This window comes from Chelon labrosus (genome assembly GCF_963514085.1).
Source record: "Chelon labrosus genome assembly, chromosome: 13".
NCBI classification, from domain to species: domain Eukaryota; kingdom Metazoa; phylum Chordata; class Actinopteri; order Mugiliformes; family Mugilidae; genus Chelon; species Chelon labrosus.
Genome location: NC_140346.1, coordinates 3,146,161 through 3,156,728, shown reverse-complemented (window position 1 = coordinate 3,156,728; position 10,568 = coordinate 3,146,161). Strand labels below are relative to the sequence as shown.

At 39.6% G+C, this 10,568-nt stretch overlaps 1 protein-coding gene across 1 annotated transcript; it reads left to right on the top strand.

Moving 5' to 3' along the window:
• Positions 1-238: 238 nt before the first annotated feature.
• On the top strand, positions 239-8,125 carry daw1 (dynein assembly factor with WDR repeat domains 1; the record flags this gene model as incomplete). Its single annotated transcript, XM_084558111.1, has 13 exons — positions 239-511; positions 848-994; positions 1,617-1,807; positions 2,528-2,586; positions 2,674-2,796; positions 2,914-3,013; positions 3,270-3,377; positions 4,014-4,120; positions 4,248-4,350; positions 4,829-4,943; positions 5,148-5,224; positions 7,755-7,917; positions 8,091-8,125. The coding sequence occupies exons 1-13, from the start codon at positions 472-474 to the stop codon at positions 8,123-8,125; spliced, it is 1,368 nt and encodes a 455-aa protein (XP_084414237.1). The 5' UTR covers positions 239-471.
• Positions 8,126-10,568: the final 2,443 nt, after the last annotated feature.

Below are 10,568 nucleotides of genomic sequence, written 5' to 3'. Positions count from 1 at the left end.
GATATCAGGCAAGACAGGAGACAAAATTAATAGAAAGAAAATGAGGCAGAGACATGAAGATGAGCCTGGGAATATGTAAGTGACTTCCCTATGTAGAACATAAATGGTGAATATAGAAATAATAATAAAGTATTGATAAGAACAACAATCAGTCATCTTAGCTGTTAAGATCCCAAAGAGAAATTCACAGCAAACTATTGTTCATTCCTTTAGTGTTCTTCAGTTACTTAGGCATCAATACATTGCTACTAAAAAGTCACTGTAGGCATCGCTTAAGGTGACTTGTATGATGCATCCATGATATTAAAGCACAGGAGCACACGTGTTGGCATGCGTATTTGTTTTGAACAAGCCACAGCTCATAGTTCAACTTCCGAATAACGTTGTGTTTGTACTGCGCATGCTCTCGACTCGTTGGCGTAGCAACGGTTTGTTGATTAGTGAGTGATGTGACGAGACCTCGGTGACAACATGAAACTCAAGCGGTTTCTCATCAGATATTATCCACCAGGTAATACAAATAATCCGTTTTACCCCTTAAATATAACGTCAAATCTCTTCAAAACAACGTGACACTGCTTTACATGAATGTTTTCAACTTTTTATTATATAAACGTAACGTTTGTCTAGCATTAGCTGATTTAATTAGTGACGCCCAAATGCTGGGTCGCTGAATTAAAGCTATTTGAAAACTCGCGAGAAGATAATTGCTTTAAGATTATTGGTGTAGTCAAGGTAAACTTTTAGGATTATGGCTAACTTTAGTTTCAAGCTCTGGGAGCTGAACATGAGTTTTTTCCACACTGTGGGATAAATAAAGGACTCTCTTCTCTTCTCTTCTCTTCAGGTATAATCCTGGAATATGAGAAAGGAGGATATTTGAGGACCAAATCAATCGACCTTCTGGATTTGACTCCAGAGTGCGTGAGTTGTAACATGATAACACTTTTGACTTTCTGTCTACTGTGTCACTTCAGAATAATCCTCTGTAACAGTGTGGTTGTCTTTCATCCCTTGTAAATATACTGTTCTTAACTAGTCCCAAAGTAGTTTCATGATCTCAGCACTCTACCTGAAGATGCTAAAAAAATTAGGTAAATCCTGTTGCTAGCTAGATTGACATATTTTAACTGCCAGGAGGTAAATACAGTATATCTCAGATCATTCTGGCACTCAAAAGTGTGTTTATACACTCACTTGCCAGTTCATTAGATACAGAAATGAAAACTAATGTATTCTAATATAATAGTCTCCGGTCTTTGTGGTGCTGTTATATTGGATTGAATTAAACACTAAACTGTTTCCATTATTTAGCCTAGATCACTCATTAGTGCTACAAACCATAACCTTCAATCAATGAAAAAAAAATGCTGAATACCATAACCTCCAAGGAGCTAAGACCAGGACTGTTACGTTAGATTATATCATTTTCAGTAGTGTACCTAATAAACTTGTGGCTATGACAAGAAAAGGAGCAGTATTTTCCATACATTTAGTGTGGATTTGATACTTGTTGCTTGGTATTTCATATCAAACAAGGCATCTTATGTTTGTGTTTGTCTTTGATATTTTTTTTAAAGAATTTTGTTTTTTATCTATGTCACATTTTTTTATGTAATGTTGCCATGCCATCTGTAGTTTCACTCTTTTCACTCCTGGCAGAGCAAACCCAGACGAGCTGGTGGTAGAAATCAGGAAATCGGAGCCTCTGATCACAGAGTCCCGGGCTGAACAGGTCAAACTGCTGATCGTTCGACTGCAGCAGAAACAAAGCCAGCAGGACCACCACAGGTTCTGCTTCTGCAAGGTCAGACTCTGGACTTGTATTAGTCGACAGTTATAAACACTGTAGCTTTTCCATTATGTCAAGGTCCCTTGGCAGATTGTGAAATGTCCGATTTGTTTTAATGAAACAAGCATCAAAAGCCCTGCGTCAGTAAAACCTTGACACAAGTACTGTGTTGTGTGGGGGGATTTTGCCTTCTGTTTTACTTTATTCAGCGCAAGCAGTTGAAATGACTTGGGATGATGAAATTGTTGGCAATATCAACTAAGTCCAGCAGTATTAGGGAGATAGTGCCCTGATTAGTGAATGTTATTTACATTTGTGGAAATGTTGTGGAGCTTTGAAATTAGTTAGTGTTCCAAAAACTCACTAGAGAGCAGCAGTGCTTAGATTACTAAGTTTAAGAATTCAAAGCAAACATGCCAAAATTCAATAACAACAAAAAAGGGATCTTCACGTGTGTCTCAGTATGTTAAGGGATACGTTGATCACTGGTTTATTTTGTCTGCAGTATGTCTTAAAATGAGCACTTTTGCTTCTGTTCTGAATGAGGGAAGAAAATCATTTCAGTGCTGGTAAGCCCGGAGGAAGGGGTCTTGTCATTAGATCCTAGTTAGATGAATTATACATGTGGAAATTACACAGGCAATTTTAAAGATGAATGAAGTCAATAACGGAAGTGCTTTGGAAGTTAAGTTTTTCAATCATCTTTCTCTTTTTTTCCTTTTTCTTTTTTTGCAGGAGCTTAAGGCCCACATACTGCCACTGACAAATGTTGCCTTTGACAAATCTGGGTCAAGGTGAGTTTGTAACATTCACCAGTGTGGCTCTTTGGAGTTGAGCAAAGACTTATGTCATTCTTTGCTCTCTTCTCTCACACTCTGCAGGTTTATAACTGGGAGTTATGACAGAACATGTAGAGTTTGGGACACAGCCTCCGGCGCAGAGCTTCACACACTGGAGGGCCACAGAAATGTGGTGTATGCAATATCATTTAACAACCCCTATGGGTAATGAACTGTTTCAGCAAAACTTGAATACCAAATGAGAACTCTTTATCTGTGTTTGACATTCAAAAGAATGTTTAATCTTAAAATGCACCCTTTCCTTGGTTTATTTCTTCCTAGAGACAAGATTGCCACAGGCTCTTTTGATAAGACCTGTAAACTGTGGTGCGCAGAGACTGGCAAATGTTTTCATACTTTTCGGGGACACATGGCAGAAATAGTATGTATTATAATCTGTTTTAATGGAAACGTATTCAATTACTGTGGGTGTATGCACATTTTCAAATGAACCCTTACTTCTTACAGTGCTTTAGTAGAGTCAGAGGTCATATGAGGTCATTTAAGCTACAGTTGAATGGCTCTACATTGGTTCATATTTAGTGGTTAGCTAAGAAATACATTTCTCCTAGATCCTTTTTGGGGTTGTGGAATAATACAACATAAGTAATTGTAAATGTTGGTGTTGTATTGTGTAGGTGTGCCTGTCATTCAACCCCCAAAGTACACTGGTGGCCACAGGCAGCATGGACGCCACTGCCAAGCTGTGGGACGTGGAGAGTGGGGAGGAGGTGGCCACTCTTACTGTAAGATCTCATTTCTTTACTTACTCGCGGCTTCCCATTGCTTCTGTTTCATCTTTTTTCTTGTATTGTGACTCACATACCTTCATTAATTATGCTTTAATTAACGCTGAATTCGCTTGTGTAAGTGATTACCGCTAAACTGAATGCTGCTAATTGCCCTTGACGGCAAGTATTTTTACCACCTCACATAACCACAAACGATCTGATGGTGAATGCAACTCTTTAATAAGGCGCTGATAACGCACTCTTCGGGGAGTAGTGAGTCCTCTTTGATGTGCAGGCTGCACGTGGGTCTGTGGTGTGACTGGCTGGTTGGAGGGCTCTGTGTCAGATAGGAGCAGCGCTCTGTTCTTTTTTGCATTTCACACCATGAAGAATCGGTCATACTCCCAGTTCTCAATTAAGAGCAGAATCTTAAGTGCTTGCTCATTTTTTCAATTAATTTTAAAAAATGGTATTCTACTCCTAAGGCTAAACTCAAAGGTATGTTTGATTTAATAAATAACTGTCCCCTTTTTATTAAGTATTTTCTATGCATGGGAAAAGAGGGAGAGAAAATACAGACTATGAGGGAGAAAGGAAATGACATAGTGAGTTCTTCTCTGTTTTTTTTTGTTTTTGTTTTATCTCATCCAGGGTCACACTGCAGAGGTCCTGTCTCTGTGCTTTAACACAGTAGGCAATCAACTTGTCACTGGCTCCTTCGACCACACAGTAGCTATATGGGATGTAGCTTCAGGAAGGTCGGACAGCTTCATTATGTATTGTTTGCTTTATGCATGTGTCGCCTTTTGTACTGACATACTTCTGCAAGCAAAAGGGTTAACTGAATAACTGCTGCTTTTCCTATATTTTCTTTCATTTTCTTAGACGTATCCACACTCTGATTGGTCATATGGGAGAAATAAGCAACGTTCAGTTTAACTGGGACTGCTCTCTCATAGTTTCTGGTTCCATGGACAGAACCTGCAAGGTGAGATATTATTGCCTGAACGACTTCAACAGCCTTGTTGTGTGTGGTTTATTGATTTATTTTTTTTTTGTCAAAATCTCTGCCACAGTTATAACACAGTAATAGCCATCCTCTTAGCATTTTAAACTGCTGCAGGACATAGGTATTTGAGATGGATGGCTCTTGTCATTCATATTCGCTCTCCTCAATTTCCCTCTTTCCATCTCTCCTCACGTCCTGTCTCTAAGGTCTCCATCATATCAAGGAGAGAAAATTAAATCCTAATTCCTTAATTATAGCAGGATGAGTCATGCTCACAAGTGAGAATTAGCCACCTCACTGCATCCCCCTAGAGGAGATGGCTAAAATAAAGCTGCTTCAGAGAGACGGCAGCAACATGCAAATGTATTTTATCAGACTGAGTTGTGTGTGTATGTTTGTCCCCGTTCTTTGCTTATATGATTTCTCCCTCAATGCATGGTTTGCTATGTGTTTGCAGTTGTGGGAGGCAGCCAGTGGGAAGTGCGTGGCAACCCTAGTTGGACACAAAGAGGAGGTGTTGGATGTGTGTTTTGATTTAAGTGGTCAGCTCATTGCTACTGCTTCTGCTGATGGTGAGAGTAACTGTTCTTTTAATAAAAATGTTACATTACACTATTAATGTTATACTAGCAAGTACCGTATCTCATGCACGAGTTTATATTTTTACAGCTTTTCTTCATTCTCTGTATCAGCCGTGTATAGTATTGTTTCCTGCGACAAAATCAAAAGTTTGAAAAAGTACATGCAAGACAAAGAATCTTGCCTGTGTCTTTCAGGTACAGCACGAGTGTTTAGTGCAGCCACACATCAGTGTCTCTTGACATTAGAGGGTCATGATGGTGAGATCTCCAAGGTAAGGCCACGAACCCCACACATCTACTCCACAGGTTATTTATTGTCACCACGGCTGTGGCAGGTTGTCCACAAACCAGAGGGTTAGGGGTTCGATCCCTGGAATGTGCCACATGCCGAAGTGTCCTTGAGCAAGACACTGAACCCCGGTTGCTCCCAGTGCGTGGCACTGGTGTGTGAATGGTGTGAGCGAATGGGTAGATGCGTCTGTGACTGTAAAGCGCTTTGAGTACCAATAGGTAGAAAAACAAAGCCATTTACCATTTACTAGCCTTCAGTCTGCAGTCAAGATTTGTATTAAAGCTGGTTAAAGCTAGTTGGTTTGTTCAAATATAAAATCTCACAATTTTACTCCTGTTAAGAAGTAATTTGGTATCTATTATTGATGTTTTTCTCTTTTCCCTCATTTTACAAATGTATAACAAAGAGTCCATTTACATTCAATTTAATTCTTTCTCAGAAGTGAATCAGAATGATGGCAAACAGACCTAGCGACACTACTTTATAGAGCTCATGTTAAAGCTGTAATTAGAAAATTATCTTAAAGAACTAGTGTGTAGGATTTATGGGAATCCTACACACTAGTGAAGCTATGGTGGTCACAAAAAGAAAACAAGAAAAAGCCCATTGTTGAGTCACTTTTAGTATTATCCATTCTAGCCATGGGGCACCACAACGAATTTGTGGATGCATCAGGCCTCTAGCAGGTGTGAATGGGCTTGTGACTTTTGTATCACATTAGTCTCCAGCTACGGCTCCCCTTGTCATTGCTTTAAATAAAACATTTCCTCTTATTACCTTCCTAACACGAGATAAAGCGTGATGCTGAAGTGGAAGGACAGAAGTCCATGCTTGAGGCTGTTTTGTGTCATCCCAGAGCATCAGTGAGAATGCTCTGACCTTGTGTTATTAGTGTTTAAACCCAAGAGTACAAAAGTTACACCGTACCATGAAAACCAACATCCTCAAAAATACTGTTAATCTTGTGTAACGTGGCCTGCTGTTACTTGAATGTGTGTTTGTTTGACCCTGCCCTGACCTTGCTCTTTAATGGGAGGGATTTTACCCATTTACTCTTTGTCAGGTGTAATGCTCTGCTTGAGTGTGTTTTCCACGGGTCCTGGCTCTGAGGGTTTCTCTCTACGTGTTTACTGAAACACATCCGACAGCCAGTAATAAATAGGCTGGATGGAGGATGATTCCAGAGGATTATGACACTAATCTCTCCCTAACAGGACACTTCTCCCCCTCCCCTCCATGCTCCTCAACCCTTTTTTTTTTCACTGACTTCTATTTCAGTATCTCACAAGCTATGCTTTTATTTTCACCATGCCTCAATCCCTTTTCGAGTAAATTCACCTTGTTACTCCTTTCTTCACTAAATTATAAACTGACTTATGTGCAATACCCCAATGTGTGTTTCTTTGTGGATTCAAGTGAATGGCAGCACATGCCAGGATATCACAAGACCTTTTGTTTTCAAATGTCCCTGCTTGTAAGACAAATCATTCCCAACTTGAAACGCCATGAGCTTCATTCTTGCTCTGAACTGAGCCTGAAATGACTGCTTTTGGATACAAGAGTAGTCCTGATGGAAATCTCACCTCTCATGTTATGAATTTTGTGGAGAGTAGGGATTCAGGTGGATGTGTGGATGGCACACCTCTTTATCTGATTTTCACAGGCAGAATACCAGGCAGGCCAGTCTAGTAGTATCTGTGGAGTGGTTTTTATAATGATTTAGATTTAATTGGGAGCTTTGATTAGAAAAATGACAGTCTGAGATGCTCAGCATTTGTAGTGACTCAAGACATGAGAATTAAAAAATGGTCCCTCAGGACATCTGCCACAACTTCCACTCTCGTCCATCAGCAGCACTGTTTATTATGAATTCTCACAACTTTTTTAGCCCACTTTTTAGAAAATCAGGTTAGAATTAGTATGCGATATGAAAACAGAACAAAGCATTAGTTTATTTATACCTTCTTCCTGTACTCTAATGCTTTTTTCTCTTCTCCCTTCATTTTAATCCATCTTTTTTTCATTTTGGCACCTGTCACAACTTCCACTCTCGTCTTCTTCCTCCAATCTTCCATCTTTGTCAGCTTCGTCTCTAGTCAGTTTCCATTTCCTGCTGGGGAGTTTTAATAAAAACATACTTTACTTTCATGGCTGTCTGGAGCCAATTTCATTTAATCATCCCTCCTTTTACTTCACAGTTAGGATATAAAACCATTCAGGGAACCATAAACCTGGACTGTAACACAATCCGCTTCGGCCATGATTTTGATATTTAATTGTCTTCACTAAGTAGTGCCACTGGTGTCTTTATCCTGCTTAAGTATTTTAAATTCAGTGACCTCAGGAGTCAATGCTGCTGACATGGTGAGCATTCTTAACTCATAGATTTTCCCCCCTTTTGTGGTTTCCACTACTTTTGGCATAATCTCTTATTTAGCACTCTGTAGCTCATGTAGCGTACACCCACCTCTGAATAAGGCCAGCTCTACTAACTCTGCTTCTCTTCATAGATCTGCTTCAGCCCCCAGGGCAGCAGGGTCCTGACAGCCGGCTCAGACAAGACAGCTCGTCTGTGGGATGTTCAGTCTGGAGTGTGCCTGCAAATCCTGGAGGGGCACACTGACGAGATTTTCTCCTGTGTTTTCAACTACGAGGGTGACACCATCATTACAGGTATACACTGCCCACACACACTACATCTGACAACCACGGACTGTTAAAATGTGGCCTGGAGCAGTGAATAAACTCCTCCTCGCCAGCTGTCACAAATCCTTAATTGCACATTTTAGATGAAAAGCAGGCAGCTGTGTCCTTCTGTGCAACCACCTGTTTGTGCTCCCCTGCAGGCAGCAAGGATAACACATGCCGGATCTGGTACTGACCCCTCAGAGGCTGAGGCGGGCATATACATGGACACAACAATCAGTTTGTATCATTTACTCTGTTTCTGTTTAATTATGGATGACAAGAGGGGAAAAAAATAAATTCTTGGGTAAAAGTCTGGTTCTCAAGCTCTGTGTGTGAGGTTAAGGTGGTATTGGAAGTCATCACAGTATGGAAACATTGCTCATATCATCGCAAGTAGTTAAATTGTTCAGCTAGGTTCTAGTGATAGTGGTACACTGAGATGACACTTAGCTTTTGGCCAATGTCAGGCCACCTTAGTGAGCATCTGTGGCCTTTGATTTTGCATTATTTTGTATTGACTTTGCTTGTCAGTACAGCACCTTGAAACAGGAGCCGAGCACTTCAGTGAGAGAGATCACTTTGATTGGTTCTGCAGTTTAGCGTTGCTAAATACAAGGTTCTTCTAATTTTTCATCTTCAACTGAACATTCAAATACTTTCACGATGAAAACATAACAGGAAAAAAAAGGCATTGTAGCTCCGCAATAGCTTGTAGCTTATCCTAGCTTCATTAGCTAGCCTTTCTGGGTTTTCTTTTTGTTTCCTACAAATACAGACTACTGCCACCTGCTGGTCTGGAGAGTTATTTCCTCTCACACGGGTGCAGAGTGGCGCCTACGGCCGGCTACGGCAGCTAGTTTGCCATTAGTTGTAGTCATTGTGGTGTATTCAAGTGCAATGTTTTGATGCGACATGAGACGAAGTCACAGTGGGCATTTGATGCTGGTAGTTCTTTGATGTCGGTTTAGTGTGTCCGGGCATTAAAGGAATTGTTTGACACTGTAGAAGACTGTTTTTTTGGGGGGGGTTTTTTGCAAAGAGTTACAGGAAAGGAAAGATACACTTTAATATATGTACATCATATATAGCACAGAGAACAGGAGGTGATTAGATTAGAGTAGTATAAAGATTGGAAACAGAGGAAAACTGCTAACATAGCCTTCTATTGCTAGCAGACAGCAAACGAATAATTTAGCATGTTCCATCTCATTGTTTTAATCTGATCTACACAGTTACTGTAGTCTTCGGTTTTACATTGTCTTATGTAACACTGAACATGCCCTAGTATGTCAAATCCCTTCTGGTGAACAGTACATTGCCTTCTCAGAGTCTTGGCTGCAACCTCAAAGTGACAACTTCATGTCAATTTTTTATTTTTTTTTTGCGCATGTAACTCCTGTTAGATTCATCTATATGTGGACAGAAATAAGAGCGGATTGTGTCATCTTACTCTTGGCAAGAAAGTGAGTAAGCTCATTATGTAACTTGTCAAACTACTCCTTTAAAGCTCACTGTTTAAATATTGTCTTAACAGGACTCTGCTACCTGTGTTGTTAACACCCCAAATACATTTTTCTTACTTTTGATGGCAATGCTATGCAGTACAAAAAACCCTTTATATTTACTCATATTCATGCATGAGCATTACTGTAAATGTTTGCCTTTGTTCTGTTTCCTTTATATTTTTATTCCTTACGCCTTGTATGTTTCTGGGATGTGTACCTAGACAGTATTTTCAGAATACATAATAAAATGATAAAAATTCATACAAGGGCTTTCTAGCTGTTATTCAGATGTTATCCTTAGATCATAGGGCTGTTTTACTCACTCACTGTTCCTGTGACCTGCTTTTGGGAAGCCAGACAATGCAGCGTCATACTAATGTGAATGAATCTGCTCCTGAACAGTCTTCACTGCCCCGTGGCTGAATATTACAAATGATCCAGACTGCTTGTATTTCACATCACAGAAATTTATTGATGTCAAAAGATAAATACATTCAGTTCTACTGTGACAGAGTTTACAGCTGAATCGTGTGCTTTTTTTTCCCTCCCCCTCCCCGATGCTTATGTAACACTAGATTACCACTAAGTAGAGAGATGAACGGACCAAATCCACATACAAATTCAACATTACAAACCTTACTCTGTCATTCGGACATAGTAAAAGCTAAAGAGAGCAGTCCACTACTCCAAGGTGCAGCAGTTCCAAATCTACAGTATGTACAGTACAGCTATCCAAAATAATCAGTTCTCAAGTAACATGAACAAAATAACATACTTAGAACTTAATTTCACAACAGAGATGGTATATTGGCCAATAGACACAATGAAGACATGGATGCTTCACTTACATTAAGCAAATGTACACTTCTAAGTGGCTATCAGAAGAACGTGAATGATGTTTTTCTGGGCTTACATCTGAACAGCCTCTTTTACAAAGTAGTTTTGATACAAAATGTTAGAGCATATCAAGGTTGTGGGACAGTATTCAACCTGATTTTCCTATCTTCTATAAGTACTTTACCTCGTGTGTTCCTTCATAATACATAAATAAACATAATTTGGTTGTGACAATCTGTAAATATATATATTTATATATAATCTGGATCAATCAGTTAAAAGAGGGCTAGTTTA